The sequence below is a fragment of the Macaca thibetana genome, chromosome 16, assembly GCF_024542745.1.
Source record: "Macaca thibetana thibetana isolate TM-01 chromosome 16, ASM2454274v1, whole genome shotgun sequence".
Lineage (NCBI taxonomy): Eukaryota > Metazoa > Chordata > Mammalia > Primates > Cercopithecidae > Macaca > Macaca thibetana.
In genome coordinates, this window is record NC_065593.1 from 25,202,501 (window position 1) to 25,220,197 (window position 17,697).

Sequence of the window (17,697 nt, forward strand, 5' to 3'; positions counted from 1 at the left end):
GCTTCTGTCTTTGCAGCTGGTTTCTGTAGATGCTGTTCAGCTGCTGATAACATCTGACCTTTGGGCAGGCTCAAAAAATTTAAAGTTAATAATGCTAGATTCGGTTGTATATGGGCTATCCTGTGATCCCTATTTCTCCCTCTTTTTTGTTTTTGTCATCAGTTGTTTATCTGTATGAAATTGTAACTAAGCATTTTTAATTAACTGTGTGGAATGAACCATGTATGAAGAATCAGAAATGACATTAATAGGCATATTAAAAGCAGTCAATACCTCAGTTACAGCTACAAGCTCTGCTTTTTGAGCTGAAGTATAGGGCATCTGGGAAACTTTACCTTTTGATCCAGAATAAGAAGCTTTACCATTACTAGACCCATCTGTAAAACAATGAAAACACTTAGCAGGCTGCAGGTTGTTTACCACAAGAATTGTAAATGCAAAACATTCACAGTCTTGCTCAGCTAACGGGATAGTAAAGAAACAGTCTTTTAAATCTATGACTATTAAAGGCCAAGTTTTTGGGATTATAGCAGGAGAAGGCAATCCTGGCTGTAATGCTCCCATAAGTTGTATAATTGAGTTGATGACTCTTAAGTCAGTTAACATTCTCCATTTACCTGATTTTTTCTTAATTACAAAACCTGGAGAATTCCAAGGGGAAAATGTTGGAGCTGTGTGCCCATTTTCTAATTGTTCAGTAACTAATTTCTCTAAAGCCTCCAGTTTCTCTTTACTTAGCGGCCATTGTTCTATCCAAATTGGCTTATCTGTTAACCATTTTAAAGGTATAGGTTCTAGAGGCTTAACAATGGCTGCCATAAAAAATGATATCCTAATCTTTGGAAGGAACTTTGTCTTTCCACTTGAAGCGGTTTTTTCAAACCCTGCAAATTTTTTTCTAGTCCCATACCAGGGACATACCCCATTTCATGCATTGTATGTTGACTTTGAGGGCTATATAATTGTTCTGATATTAGAATTTGTGCTCCCCGTTGTTGTAATAAGTCTCTCCCCCATAAATTTATAGGTACAGATGTTTTAATTGGTCAAACAGTCCCAGGGTGTCCATCGAGCCCTTCACAATGCAAAATATAACTGCTCTGATATACTTCAGGGGCTTTAGCAACTCCAACTATGTTAAATTGAGCGGGTTGAATTGACCACACGGAGGACCAGTGCTGTAGAGAAATGATTGCAGTGTCCGCTCCTGTATCTACCAAACCTTTAAATTTCTTTCCCTGAATAGTTATTTCAAAGGTTTATCAGTAATTTGATTTACCCAATAAGCTGCTTTGCCTTGTTTATTTGTGCTTCCAAATCCTCCTGTTAGTTTAATTTCATTTTTCCCCATTTCCACATATGGCACAATCAGGAGCTGTGCTATATGATCTCCTGGCTCTGCTTTCCAGGGAACAGAAGTAGATATAACAATTTGAATTTCCCCATTAATATCTGAATCAATGACTCCTGTATGTATTTGTACCTCTTTTAAATTTAAACTAGACCTGCCTAGAAGTAATCCTATCGTCCCTGCTGGCAGGGGTCACAGACTCCTGTTGGGACCTTTTGTGAGGGTTCCCCAGCAGAAGACTCACAGCTTTTGTGCAGCACAAATCTACCGCGGCACTACCGGCTGTGGCGGGCACAGATTTGGTACAGGGAAGAGCGAATGGCCTGAGCTGGAAATGCCCTGGTTTGGTGTTGGAACCGAACTGTCGATTCCCTCCTGGGCAGGGGTCGCCGCGAAGGATCACCGACACGAGATTCACAGCAGAGAGTTATTTATTACTAGCGCGCTAGGGTCCCAAGCTCTAAGTTGGCCCTGGGACCCCGACTGCTTGTTACAGGCTGTTTATATAGGCAAACACAAGTTCAAACACAGCTTATGGCGCGAAATTCAAACAAAGCTTAAGGCGCAAAATGATTGGGTCTAGCTATGGACTGAGCAAGGTGTCTTATGCTAATTGGTTAGAGCAGGACCTTATGAGGTTTTTTTCCTGGAGTTGTTGATTCCGGGAACTTCGAGGCAGGGTGGGACCCCCGGAATTGGCAGGGTGGGACCCCATGAGGTTGTTTCCTGGAATTGGCAGGGTGGGACCCTATCAGGGTGGGTCCCTATCGAGGCAGGGTGGGACCCTATCCAGAGCCACCTGGTGTTAATTTTTTCTATATGAGGCCTAGTTTCTAAGTTTTATGAGGCCTAGTTTCATTGGAATGGGGCCTGGGATGGGCCCCTTATGGCATTTCCCGAAAGTGGGTTCCCATCTTTATCAAACTTAGAGTGACACTGATTAGCACAATGTTTTCCTTTTTTACATTTTGGACATATTTCGGGCTCAGCAGTTTTCTTTTTTCCCCTATCTGGTGGCCTGACTCACTGATTTTTTTCTACTTTTTTTTTTTTTAGTATGACCATGCTTCTCACGGTTAAAACAAGCTCCAGGAAATGGAGTTCCTTTATTCACTCTCAGTCCTGCCATTGCCTGTGCTAGCAGAGTAGCCTTATGCAGATTATCTCTGATACCATCACAGGCCTTGATATAATCAACTAAATGTGCTTTCCCGAATTTAAAAGGAAAAGGCTCAAATGTAGCTATACTATTTCCCTGTTGATCTGGGGGGTATATTCTAACAGGGAACTGCCAAGCCTCTAAATCACCCTCTCGGCTAGCTTGCTGAATTCCTGCCAGAATAGAACTAAGAGTAGTCTCTTGAGGCGCTGCTCGAACAGTCACGGGGCAACTACTTTTCACCCAGTGTCCTCCGGAAAAGAAAGATCTGGAGGGTCTTTTTCTTCAAAATAATAATGAGGGGGTGCAGAAGGATAGGGATGAACCTCTCCCTCCTTTGCTGCTTTAGCTTTAGCTGGCAAACAAACCTGCTCTGTAACCTCTTCTGTTACTTCGTTACACTCTCCTTCCTCCTCATCAGTGTGAAAAAGTTCCAAGGTGGAATGAACCAGAGCCCACACTTGTCCCATTGTTACCCTAATGCTTCCGAGCTCCCCTTCTTACTCACCACAGGGATTGCTTTAGGAGTACTCAGGTGTCCTCCAGCTTAGTTCCATGTTCTCAGTTCCATGTTCTCCAACTGCCGCTCCAGCAACCCTTCAACCTGGATTCGAGCCCCCACAATGGACGCCACTTGCTGAGACCAGCTTGGTCGGAAAGACCCTAACCCAGTGGTGCTAGAGGAATTAAAGACACACACAGAGAAATATAGAGGTGTGAAGTGGGAAATCAGGGGTCTCACAGCCTTTAGAGCTGAGAGCCTCGAACAGAGATTTACCCACGTTTATTAACAGCAAACCAGTCATTAGCATTGTTTTTATAGATATTAGATTAACTAAAAGTATCCCTTATGGGAAATGAAGGGATCGGCTGAAATAAAGGGATGGGTTGGGCTAGTTATCTGCAGCAGGAGCATGTCCTTAAGGCACAGATCGCTCATGCTATTGTTTGTAGTTTAAGAATGCCTTTAAGTGGTTTTCTGCCTTGGGTGGGCCAGGTGTTCCTTGCCCTCATTCTGGTAAACCCACGTTCCAGCGTGGGTGTCATGGCCATGATGAACATGTCACAGTGCTGCAGAGATTTTGTTTATGGCCAGTTTTGGAGCCAGTTTATGGCCAGCTTTTGGGGTCCTGTTCCCAATATTTCTGTTTCTTCAGGTCTATACTCAAATGTCACCTCCACGGAGAGGTCTTCCCTGATCACCCTAGCTACCCCTGTGACTATCTCTATCCTGCTTTTTTTCATTATAGCACTTCTCACTAACATTGTATTGGTTCATTTATTTGTCTATATTCAATCTTTCCCACTAAAACATAAGCTCTGAGAGAGGGAGGAATCTACCTGCATCCTCAGAGCCCAGAACGATGCTTAGCACGCAGTGGGTCTTAATGAAGAGTTGTTGAATGAATGAATGATTTGCTTTATATTAAAGTTTTAAGTTCCTAGGACTTTGACTTACATTAGTTCTGCTTTTTCAAGATCCAGGAAAGAGGAAATGTTTGCTTTCACTGGAACTAATTCATGTCATTGCTTGGATTACTGAAAGGTTAAGAAGAAAAAAAAATGTGGTAAAATGAATACTCTGATGTACTCTATCTATTTGATACAAAGAGCTTTTGTTTATTTCTAAGTGCAACTTGGCTGAGGCAGAATAACCAAGTTTTATCACAGGGTTCCTGTGGGACAGACCCTTAGTTGAGAGAAAGTAGTATATTGGAAACATGGCCCAATCATAGATACTGTGTGGTGAGTTTAAAGAGTTCTTATCTTGTCTCAGATAAAGTGTAAATAACTTAGTGGTTAAAAACACAGGAGGTAGAATTCAGCCATGGTTTAAATCTGGCTCTGTCACCCATGAGCTATTGTGAACTTAATTTTTATTATTTTTAGTTTCTAACACTTTTATTTTGATAACCTTATGTACAAATTTAAAATAAACTAAGAGATTTGGAAGAAATGAAAGTTTACTGGAAAGGAGGAGTATAATAGAAGTCATAAAAAGCAGGTTGCAGAACAGTAGACACAGTATAATCTCATTCTGGTAAAAGAAAAAAATACATGTATATGCACATGCATAAAGAAAGATCTGGGGCCAGGCATGGTGGCTCACGCCTATAATCCCAGCGCTTTGGGAGGCCGAGGCAGGTGGATCACGTGAGGGTCAGGAGTTCTAGACTAGCCTGGGCAACATGGCAAAACCCCATCTCTACCAAAAAAAAAAAAAATTAGCCAGGTGTGGTGGCGTGCACCTGTGGTACTGCTCAGGAGGCTGTGGTGGGAGGATCACACACAGAAAAGATCTGGTAACTAAAAATGATCTCTGGGTAATGGAAATGTAAAGATAGGAGGTTTTTGGTTTTGACTTTTGTTAGTTTGTATTTTTAAATTTTGTATATTGTACATATACTGCTTCTATTATAATAAAAGGTTGTTCTTAAGTGCATGAAATAGAAATAAAATAAATGCGGGGTATATTATTAAAAGTTCCATTGTAAGCAGCTGCTTATTAATATCCTTAAAGTATAATATCACCCACATGATGGTTTTTGTTTGTCAGGTGCTACTATGTCGGCATTGATCCTAACAGCTTGCATTATTTGGTGCATCTGCTCAATCAAGTCTAATAGACACAAGGATGGCTTTCATCGGCTCAGGCAGCATCATGATGAGTATGAAGATGAAATTCGCATGATGTCTACCGGCTCCAAGAAGTCCCTCCTAAGCCATGAGTTCCAAGATGAAACAGACACTGAAGAGGAAACATTATATTCTAGCAAACATTGAGAAACACATTTTGCATATCTCCCAGCATAAGTACCAAGCAAAATTACAGTTCCTCTTGGGAGAACACTGCATTAAGAAGAGAGACCCTCTTGCTTCTTCAAAGAGCTTTGGGAAGTTAAATTGCTAAATTTGTATTCTCTGTGAATTTCACTGGCAGTTTCGAACTTCCCTTCCTTAAAGTATTCTTAACCTTTAAAAAAAAATCTGATTTCTATTTATGCAGCAGAGATGGGACAGCCACTTTGTTTTTCTTTTTAATTTAAGATGAGCTATTTGGAGCTTATGTAATAATGGCATAAAACCAACTAGAGGATGTTGTATTTTGCACATCAGATGTTTACTAGTGGCTTTAGTATTTTTCTTTGTTTTAAATGGCCAAAAGAATCCAGAAACATTAAGGCAGGGAAAGCAGTCAGAATCAACATAAAGCTTTAAAAACTCAAGGTTTTTTCAACCTACTGAGGAGTACTTTTCTCTAGTTGTTAAATAGCTGGAGTTTCTCTTATTCAGGTTTAATGGAGGTTGAATTGATTTTTAAACACATATAACAGTAGGAAATGAATAAATGGGCTTCTGCATTTGGCTTTCTACCTGTTCCAAGGCTAGATCGGAACTGGTAGACTATGCTGTAAGCAGGATTTCACTACCTCTCTTGTAAGGTTTAGCAAACTTCTAAATAGCCCATTTTAAGGGAGAACTTACTTTGTTGTGAAAGATCTAAATGCCCACTTGAATGAAGCTGAGAGAGAGATCCAGCAAAAGCTAAAACTCATGTTGCCTATCTTTGAACTTGGTAAAAACCTACAGGTGCTGCTGCTTATATCTGTGAAGCACTAGCTTATTCTAGGAATGCCTGATTCTTTAATATTGCCTAAATCAGAATCTTTTTCTATGTTGCACACATGGTTTTCAGATGACCCAACCATCTGCAAGATCTGAATTCTACTGAAAATATCTAGAAATGTGGAAGAGACCTACTTGCACATTCTTAACCTGTATTTGAACACAAAATATCTATACTTCATGCTCCAGCCCAAGCCTATACCCTGTAATAGCATACTATTATTGAAATCACTTGGCCGGTCTTGTTCACATAGGCCTCTGGGAGTAATTTGGTTCTTTGTCCTAATGTTTCATTTGACAGTCTCTTTTTGATCAACCAATTTTGCTAAAAGTTCAGTCGAAAGTTTTTAAGTATAGCTCCCTCCCTTGAAAAAAATGTAAACTATGACTGCTGAGTGATAAAACACTGTGGTGTGAAAGTGTCATCTTCACTGCCAATCAGGCAAAGACCTGAAAGATTTGCATTTTATTGTGTCTGTCTTATGCAACGGAAATGATGCTTTTTGTAAGTATGCATCTTACCAATGATCTAACGGTTTAATACCTTTGAATGTTTTAATGACCAAGTTGCTGCTGAACTTATACTAAATCAGGGGATCAAAAACCTTGCTCTCATCTTCTCAAATTGTATTCTATATCCATTAATGTATCAGTTATCCCAAAGCCTTCAGGTGGAGTGGTTTACCACCTACCTAGGTCATTCAACCAGGTTTGGTGAGGAATGCATTCAAAGTGGCTTTATAAAAGAAGATTTTGTTTAGCAAGAATAATGAGGTCATGTCATTTGTTAGTAAGTATCTGTGATAAATCTGTGGTTCAAGGTGAAGCTATTCTGGTATTCTGGTATTAGCAACTGTAAATTCTGCCACCTCATACATGGAACAGAGCTTGTGGGATGCTAATAGTTAATGAAGTATACATGATTTAATTTCTTTTAATAATCTATATGTTTTCTTTAAGGATGGTGGTATGTTGCTCTTTTTCAGCTTTATTTTTAAGAGTACAGTCAGGAAACCAACAAGGGGCCTAAGAGTGGCTGGCCCTGCTTGGGACATTACGGCAAATGAAACAAAGTTAATGTGACAGACTTTGCTTTGTTATCATTGGTCTTCACTAGAGGATACCTTTTTACATTTACTTCTCTCTTGGATCAAATATGTCTTTAACTGTACATCTCAGTGGCTGGAGGCCATGCCTTTTAAGCATGTGTAAAATTTTAAAGAAATGAACATACAAATAGTTATTTTAGTAATACTTCCTGAAAGAAAAACCAAATTCTGCTATAAATCTTGACCGTCAATGAACTTTTAAATAACGCATTTAGCTGGAAAACAATACTTTCCCAGCTTGTGTTACCTAGAAGCGTGAATGTATAGGATCCCTGACTACTAAGACTATATTCTCAGCCCTTCCCTGTCTTTTATTTGCGGATCTAATCTAATATTAGAACATATTAACTGCTTAAGGCATTGAAGCCATATGGGATGGGGATACATTTCTTCAGTGTTTCTCCGAGAGACTTTCCATTTCCTTAGAGTTACGGAGGCAAGTATCATAGTATTAAGAAATTTGCCTAAATCTGAGTTGTGCCTTTCTTTACTCACAAGGCATGGGTTTTGTCCTGGTGATCAGTTTGCAAGACTTCTTCCTTCCCAGCTCTTTAATAAAAGCAAAGTGATTGAGTAGGTAATGTTCAAAGTGTCTACCTGTGTACATGTACTTGTATCGATTATGTAGTTCAGTAAGATGTGCCCAAGTCATTTCAGAAGGAAAGATCCTTTGGTTTTGATGCACTTTGCTGAACAGTTGGGTAGTGAGTGGGATCCTATCCAGGTGAGGAATGCTTGCAATGCTTATTGAAAGGATTTGCTTTGGGACTTTGTCATCTTCCAGAAAGGAAACATATTGTATATTTGGCCCAGTGTGATTGATTGCTTAATCTTTGGTAATTTTTACTTGAATGGGATTTGCTGAATTCATGACTATTGAATTTAAATCTAATTATGAGTTGACAAATAAATAAAAGGTAGTGTTTATGTCTGAGCTTATTGTGTTTGAGTTAACACCAGGTTACTCGGTAACCATGACCTGCTCCTCCATTTCCATTTATTCTCAACATTAAATAGTTTTATCTTGTTGTTGCCAGAAATGCACTTGTGCCAGGTGTTGACCCTGCTGTATGAAAAGCTTATTGGCAATCAACTCTGTAATAGTATGGAATTGTTTTAACAGTGACAACCCAGCATTTCCATATAATTTTGCTTTATTGTTATTACTATAAATTCCACTATGATTGATGTTCAGTGGTTTTCTATAGCAACTTTTTTGATAACTCTTGGGTTTCTGATTTGTTTTAACTAGTTATTTTGGGGGGATGATTGGGGTCTTTGATTAATGTCAACTGAACTTGGATTTCTAGTTCATGAAGAAATCTCTCCCAATACCCATTTATCCTATTTTTAGCAATAATTCGTTAATAATTCCACTTGATTTTCAGAATATTGTCCTGGTTGATTTTGATTTGACAGAGTACATTATGAAATTTGAAAGTAGATTACCATTTTGAGGCAGTTGGATATAAATTATGTAAATATGTATGATTGTGATTTTTATAAATGGCATAACATGAGTGTACTAATTACCTTCTATGCTGGCCATGCTACAGATTTTCTGGAGGTATGACATAATGGTATTTTTTAATGCTCAGATTAAAAATCAGCTTTTCACCTCTCCAATTTTTCCAAGTGATACTCCCAGTTCTAGAGCAATCTACAGCTGTTTATATAAGGTGCCCAACACCCGTTCATCTCAAGTGCTTCAGTCTTTGGTTTATTTCATGCACTGTGCCTTCAAAATGAAATTTTTAAAAGGGACTTTAAATGAAGTTGAATAGTAGTTTTTAAAAGTCAATGTGTAATTTATGTGAAATCTAACTGTAATGAGGTCCTTTCTGTTTTTTATATGTAAACAGATCTACTAATCCTGTATAAAAGTTATTTTATGATGTTTGTCTTTCTTTGTGTTTTGTCTCATAATCTTTTTTCAGATGCAATAGGCCAGAAAAAGTTATAGGTCCAGTTTGAAAGTTATTTAGTTTTTCTGCCTATACTAGTGGAAAAATAGTACCAGGATCAGAATACAGGGTATCATCTATGGAATGTTTCTGTATTTATGAATCAACTCAAAAGAAAGCTTTGTTTCTGAAATCACATTACATAGTGGCCACAGTTTTCTGTTTGTAGCTCAGCTAGATTGTTATATATGTTCAATCATATCACAATAACACAAAACTGGTCATTGAAAGGTTTTTATGTACCCATTTTAAACTTGTTCATTAAAAATTTCGTCCTTTTTCCAGGTGAGGCCCAGTTAGAATAATGTGTCCTGGCACTTATAGGTGCAGCAAGGATGAATTCAATATCCCCTTTTCACTTAGCAACAATGTGTTACTTCTACCCTAATAGGAATTGGGAAAGCAAAGATATATAAGAAACAGACTCTGCTGACAAAGAACTCATAGTCCAGACCAGAGAAATAGAAATGGAAATAAGTTATATTTCAACAGTGATTGGTTCATCTAAAAGTCTCTGCTGTAAAGGAAATAAAGCATAGAGGTTTGAGCATGGACTTTGGAGTTGGACCAATCTGTGATTGATTCTTGGCTCTGCTACTTGCTTCCGATGTGAGCTTGTACAACTTTCTTGACATTCTCTGAGCCTCAGTTTCTCTACTGGTTAAAGAATAATGCTTGATAGGATTGCAGTGGAAAATTAAATGAAATAATGTTAGAAAAGTTCCCAATATAGGCCGGGCGAGGTGGCTCAAGCCTGTAATCCTAGCACTTTGGGAGGCCGAGACGGGTGGATCACGAGGTCAGGAGATCGAGACCATCCTGGCTAAAACGGTGAAACCCCGTCTCTACTAAAAAATACAAAAAACTAGCCGGGTGAGGTGGCGGGCGCCTGTAGTCCCAGCTACTCGGGAGGCTGAGGCAGGAGAATGGCCTGAACCCGGGAGGCGGAGCTTGCAGTGAGCTGAGATCCGGCCACTGCACTCCAGCCTGGGGGACAGAGCAAGACTCCGTCTCAAAAAAAAAAAAAAAAAAAAAAAAAAAAAAAAAAAAAAAAAGAAAAGTTCCCAATATAATATTTGACTCGGAATTGAATGCCCATGGTAACCAGCATAATTTTCCTTTATGTGATGTCTTCTTATGCCTTTGAAAGAAAGTTACTTTATCAAATGTATAAACAAAGATCTGTTTATAGGTGATCTTTTTAATGTAGAAGAAATTCTGAGACACAAATACTAAAAAAAAAAAAAAAAAAAAAAAAAAGAAACTTTTATTATGTGGTTCAATAGATTGTCTAAAGCATGGCAGTAAAGTTTTAATTATGCCAAAATGCTTCATATTTGTTTTTAAATGAAATTAAGTTGTATTTATGCTTCTTTAGTGAAAACAGCCTTACTTAACTGCTACAGGAAGTGTGAATATTGATAACGGTTCTTTTTCTCTCAATGTTTGAAATATTTTCCTGAATTTTCTTAGTTTTCTCATACTTGAATTAAGAACCCTTTTGGTTTGTTTCATAAACAGTAATCTAGTTATGTTCAGCTTTTCAGATTTCTAATAGCTGATTGTTCTCAGCAAAGTAAACATGATGGTCAACACTAATACTACTCAATTCTGAATAAGTGCCATTGTGTGGGTCTTCATGTCTTAGTCTTAGTTATAGTTAGAATACCAACTGATTCTATGCTGTTTGTTGCAAACCTCAGATAAATACACCATTTGTTATTACACACAACTTAAAAGCAATAAAATCAGTAGACAAAGTGCAATTTTACCTTTATATATACACACACACACACACACACAAATATTTATACAAATATATATACAAAAGTATATTTATAAATATATATAATGGGAGACTTTAACACCCCACTGTCAACATTAGACAGATCAACGAGACAGAAAGTTAACAAAGATATCCAGGAATTGAACTGAACTCTGCACCAAGCGGACCTAATAGCCATCTACAGAACTCTCCACCCCAAATCAACAGAATATACATTCTTCTCAGCACCACATCGCACTTATTCCAAAACTGACCACATAGTTGGAAGTAAAGCACTCCTCAGCAAATGTAAAACAAATATATATACACAAAAAATATATATATATAAATATATATATATATTTTTGAGACAGAGTCTCACTGTCTCCCAGGCTGGAGTGCAGTGGTGTGATCTCAGCTCACTGCAACCTCTGGCTCCCGGTTTCAAGCGATTCTCCTGCCTTAGCCTCCCAAGTGCTGGAATTACAGGCATGCGCCATCATGCCCAGCTAATTTTTGTATTTTTAGTAGAGACACAGTTTTGCCATGTTGGCCAGGCTGGTCTGGAACTCCTGACCTCAAGTGATCCTCCCACCTTGGCCTCCCAAAGTGCTGGGATTACAGGCATGAGCCACCACGCCCGGCCCCAATTTTAACTTTAATATCACAATTTTCACCTACATTAGTAGAATATTAAAAGCAAACATACTATTTCTTCGGCATTTTGGTTGAGGTTAAATAATCCTCTTCCCTAATTACTGTGTAAACAAATGTAGACAAGGTAAGCAAGAATGAGACAGGATGGCCTACATGGAGTAGTAAGGTGTTGAAGTTTAGAGGCCAGCCTGAAAGACTGAGGGAAAAAAGGCTGAGAATTACTTGATAAGACTGAAGGTACGATCATTAGAAGTGGGAGTATATTGAGATGGATATCTCAAATTCAGCAATATGAGGAGGCAGAGATAAAGTCAAAACTGTAGTTGGAAAATCAGCAAGTGGAGAAACTTAAGACGGAACACGGAGGAAACAGAGTGCAGATTAAATAGAAATTGCTATGATAACATGGATTATATTCTGTGATAACCACTGAGGTTGAGCCAAAGTGAAGGAGTAATGGTGAAAGTCTAGATTGCTAATTTCGAGTATTTGAGGTTATTCCAGTATTTATGATGATGATTATTATTTATTATGTACATATGGTTCCTAGCAGAGTTTTTCAAGACTAAACAGGCTTTTGATCTAGAGTCAAAAACATTGATCCTGCTGAGAGGGAATGAAACAGAAAGGGACTGGGCAAGTTACAGTAATGACTCAACTGCAGGACTGCTAGATTTAAAAAAATAATAATTTTAGATTTACAGAGAAGTTGCAGAGATCATACAGAGTTGACTCCTGGGTTTTGATTTGGAAGATGTGAGTGTTGGGAGGACAAAAGAGGAAGGATTATACTCAGTTTTCTATTTAGCAGAATGTGAATGGAACACATTGGAAAGAGGGCCTGGGCATAGGAAATAGAATGTCTAGAACCTAGGCAGCCATGCACAGCTTGGGTACTCCAGGTGTCAAGATATGTGGCACTGCTTCTAGATGACCAAGTTCAATTGGAATCTCTAGTGGAGGCCGGGCGAGGTGGCTCACCTGTAATCCCAGCACTTTGGGAGGCCAAGGCGGGCGGATCACAAGGTCAGGAGATCGAGACCATACTGGCTAACATGGTGAAACCCCCGTCTCTACTAAAAATACAAAAAAATTAGCCAGGCGTGGTGGCAGACGCCTGTAGTCCCAGCTACTCGGGAGGCTGAGGCAGGAGAATGGCATGAACCTGGGAGGCGGAGTTTGCCGAGATGGTGCCACTGCACTCCAGCCTGGACGATAGAGCAAGACCCCATCTCAAAAAAAAAAAAAAAAAAAGAAAAAAGAAATCTCTAGTGGAAGGTGTGTCCCTCCTAGAGTTGGAGCAGACTTCACAATTTTTCACAAGTAAGAGAAGAGCAGAAAAAGTTTTATATGGATGTCAGATGTTTATATTATTGAACACTGTAAAATAGAATTATTGTTTTCAAATAAAAGATAAACCTGAGACTATCACAGGATCTATAAAATAATAGCAGAACTTCTGGAAATGAAAGTACAGAAACTAAAATGGAATTGGCGTGGCCGATTGCGCACAGAGAAGTAATTAACTAGAAGACAGATCTGTAGAAATTCTTACGTAGTACGGAGACCAAAAGGTAGAAAATAAAAAGGAGAGGGTTAAAATGTGGATTTGACATACAACTAATACCACATGTTTGATACCCACAGTTTTAGAGGAAAAAAAAGAAAGAACAGAGCATAGGAAACTAAGAGACAGTGACTGAAAACTTTCCCCAAATCGATAAAGATAGCAACCCATAGATTAAAGAAACTCAATCCAAGCAAGAAAAAGTAACATCCACACTTAGATCAGTGAAATTGCAGATCAACAAAGACAAAGACAAAAGAGATTAGCAATTAGACTCACTCTCAACAATAGAAACCAAAGTACATTGAAATTATACTTTTAAAATGCTGGGGAAAACATTATATAACTTCCAACATAGAATTCTGTATTGAACATACCTTTCAAGAATGAAAGCAAACTTCCAGGTCGCTGAAAACCTTAGTGGCAGCCTAGCTACCTTGTCTCCCAATATTTCATTAGTGCAAGCACACGAAGGAAAAAGTATACAGAAATCACGCTCCCAGCATAATTTGAAGTCAGAGAATTTTGAAACTTCAAACCGAGTAAGACGAAGAAAATCAGCAGATCGCAACATGGATTCTCACAGGCCCACCCCAGTAGCATCCCACAGGCTCTGTGGAGCGAAGGCAGATGAAGATAAACTGCAGGGAAGTCAGGAGAGGGATGCCAGAAAAAGAAAGTAATGTTCTTGGCCTAAAACTACTGCCAGAAAGACTAGGTCCACCTAACTCTCAATCTAAAAAACATGTCCAAGCAGATCTGAGCAGAAACCAGAGGGAAGGGGCTTCAGAGTGAGCACAATTTAAAGGGGGCAGGTGTGACTTAATGAGGCAGTCTTTGAAACACACAGCTTCAAAAGAAAAGAAAAAAAGAGCTAGTGAAGGGAAAAAATGAAAAAAGGAGAAGCACTTTTGACAATTAGGTGATGAAAAGAAAAGAAGCAAAAGACAATTAGGTGATGAAAAGAAGAAAAGGAGGAAAATTTAGAGTCCTGCTAGTCAAATGAGAACTGCAAAATCAGAGCACTTACAACTCCTCCCTGAACATGCCAACAAAAATACCAACTAAAGTATTTAATACCTTAGCTTTGTTCTATTATCAGAACAGATCTCAGCCATGAAACATGAAAATATAAATAGCATATATGAATGAATATTGATAAGAAATGAATTTGTCATTATTAGCAGATGATATGATTATACATGTGGAAAATACAAAATAATCTACAGATAAATTAGAAATAATAAAATTTAGTTCCACTTTCAGCTATGAGTGGATTGGCTTGAAACGGAAAGACTTCTCATCAAAAGCAATTAGAAAAGCTAAATTTGATTTAAAAACAAACAAAAAAACAGCTGTTTGAAGGATTGGAGAACTACTAATGTAAGAAGGACTTATGGGATCAAGATCCCAGAACAAAAATTGCTGAGAGGTGAGTGTGGTGGTAAAACTTTCGCCTCCAGGCATTTTTCAATTCATAGGAAACAGAAGAGAGGCCAGGCAAGAGACAGAGAACCCAAACAGAAGTTTTGGGCAGTATCACTGGGTGGGGGAAAATACGAGGTTAGTACCTGCCAAGGAAGTGGTACTGGTAAACAGTATTCCAGTTAGGAAACCTGAATGGCTACACATTAGAATGAAGGGCTAATCAGAAATAGACCAATTTTAACAAACACAGAATCCCTCTTGGTATTAGTTCCACTCCATACTGGATTAAGCTGCTCTGCCCCTACCTGAACTGCCTGCAAGAAGAGGCAGTAAATTCTTTCTGAAGAAAGACAACATCATCTAGATCCTCAAATGATTAATACAAAGTTTTATCTATGATATACAGCATCCAATCAAAAGTTCTTATCAAAAGACGATTACATTGTGAAAGATCAAGAAAAATAGAAACAATCCTATGGGAAGTACATATTTCTCAGTTATCAGAAATTTTTAAAGAATGATGATGGGCCGGGTGCGGTGGCTCACGCCTGTAATCCCGGCACTTTGGGAGGCCGAGGTGGGCGGATCACCTGAGGTCGGGAGTTCGATACCAGCCTGACCAACACCGAGAAACCGCATCTCTAATAAAAATACAAAACTAGCCGGGCGTGGTGGTGCATGCCTGTAATCCCAGTTACTCAGGAAGCTGAGGCAGAAGAATCGCTTGAACGCGGGACGTGGAGGTTGCGGTGAGCCGAGATCACGCCATTGTACTCCAGCCTGGGTGACGAGCGAGACTCCGTCTCACAAAAAAAAAAAAAAAGCCGGGCGCAGTGTCTCACACCTGTAATCCCAACACTTTTGGGAGGCCGAGGCAGGCAGATCACAAGGTCAGGAGTTTAAGACCAGCCCAGCTAATATGGTGAAACCCTGTCTCTACTAAAAATACAAAAATTAGCCAGGGTGGTGTCAGGCACCTGTATTCCCAGCTACTCGGGACGCTGAGGCAGGATAATTCTTGAACCCGGGAGGCAGAGGTTGCAGTGAGCCGAGATTGTGCCACTGCACTCCAGCCTGGGGACAGAGCAAGACTTGTCTTAAAAAAAAAAAAAAAAAAAGATGATGAATGAATGAATTCAAGAAAGTAGAAGACAAGATGAAGAATTTTAGCAGTTTGTTTGTTTGTTTGTTTTTTAAGACAAGATCTGACTCTGTCACCCAGACTGGAGCACAGTGGTGTGGTGATGGCTCGCTGCAGCCTTGACCCCCAGGACTCAAGCAATCCTTCCACTTCAGCCTCCTGAGTGGCGGGGACTACAGGGTACATCACCACGCCTGGCTAATGTTTTAATTTTTTGTAGAGATGAGGTCCTACTATGTTGCCCAGGCTGGCCTCAAACTCCTGGACTTGAGCAGTCCGACCACCTCAGCCTCCCAAAGTGCTGGGATTACAGGCATGAACCACCACATCCAGCCTGATAATTAAAACATTTAAAAATTAAAGGGACAATTTCACTTCTGGACAAGACGGATTAGTTGCATTTCTTTCTATTCCTCCCACTAAGCACAGCTAATATATATATATAGACTCAAAAAGGTGGAAAAAAGAAGGCAGACCAGCTAGGGACCTCAGAATGTAAAGAACATGAAGCTGAGTTCCCTGGGTTTCCTTTTTGTTTCCTATGTCCTATACTGAGTGCTGGAGAAGCTGGCAACCTAGAAATGCCAAAGGGTGCAGACAAGAAAAGCCCAAAGGAAAATGGAAAGCCTTCTCTCTCCAGACAAGGGACCAGGAAACAGGTATCCTAACAAGACAGAATACTTTTGGACAATAATTTCACCACTCTGGACAAATGCCACAGAAAAAACTGAGGCCCATCTTCACTCCTTGCCATCAAGGGCTGAGAGAGGAGGCTAGGCTTCCACACTCACCAGCTGTAATGAAGCGCCCCACCCACACCCACTTGGACTTCTTGTCCACCGAACAGCAGTAATGAGGCTCCCTGCCATGGTGGCAATGAGGACCACGTGGGGAGCAGTAACAAGGCACCTCCTCCCTGGGGAATCAATGAAGGCCAAGGCAGAGCCGGAACTTCCACTCCCACCTGGAAGTAGCAAGCATTTCCCTATGCCCCCCAGCAGCATGTGTCAGAGCAAGTCTGCTTAAACAGAAAACTTAAATTCCAGAATCTCATAACAAATACCTAAAACATCAGGATACAATTTATAAAAATTGTCATTCCAACAGCCCAGAAAATTTCGACTTGAGTGAAAAGAAGACAACAGACCCCAACAGCAAGATGACACAGATGTTGGAATTATCTGACAAGGACTTTAAAGCAGCTCTAATAAAAATACTTTAGTGAGCAATTACAAACAAACTTAGAACAAATGATAAAAAGAGTCTCAGCAAAGAAACAGAAGATATAATGAGGAACTGAACAGAAGTTTTAGATATGAAAAATGCAATAATTGACATGAACTCAACAGATGGGCTCAACAGCAGAATGGAGGGAACAAAGGAAAGACATACTTTCCCGTCAGCAAATCTGAAGACAGAATAGTAGATAGTATCAAATCCAAATGAGGGAAACTAGACTGAAAGAAAAATTAGCATAACTTCAGAGCTATGTGGGACATTAACAAAAGATCTAGCATTCACATCATCAGACTCCCAGAAAAAGAAGAGAAACAGTATTTGATAGGAAAAGTATTGGAAGAAACAATGGCTGAGAATCCCCCAAATTTGGCAGAAGCCATAAATGTAATAATCAAGAAGCTGAGGATATCAAGAACAGGATAAATCCAAAGAAATCTACACCAAGGCACATCATAACTTCTGAAAACTAAAGAACAGTTCTTGAAAGCAGTGAGAGAGAAAATATATTTTAGCTACAGTGGAAAAACAATTCCAATTGTAGCCAATTTCTTATCTGAAACTATGGAGGCCAGAAGGAATTGGCACATTTTTCAAGTGCTGAAAAAAAGAAATTGTCAACTTCACATTCTATATCTGGCAACAATATCCGATCCCCCAAGAATGAAGCGAAATCAAGACATTCTCAGATGA

At 39.3% G+C, this 17,697-nt stretch overlaps 1 protein-coding gene across 1 annotated transcript in view; it reads left to right on the top strand.

The window, feature by feature from the left end:
- The window catches only part of CPD (carboxypeptidase D), a 91,077-nt gene extending 81,313 nt beyond the window's left edge, over window positions 1-9,764 (top strand). The window contains exon 21 of the mRNA XM_050763782.1: window positions 5,068-9,764. Coding sequence (XP_050619739.1) covers window positions 5,068-5,294 — 227 coding nt within the window. The 3' untranslated portion in view covers window positions 5,295-9,764. The remainder of the gene's footprint in view (window positions 1-5,067) is intronic.
- The last annotated feature ends 7,933 nt before the right edge of the window (window positions 9,765-17,697 follow it).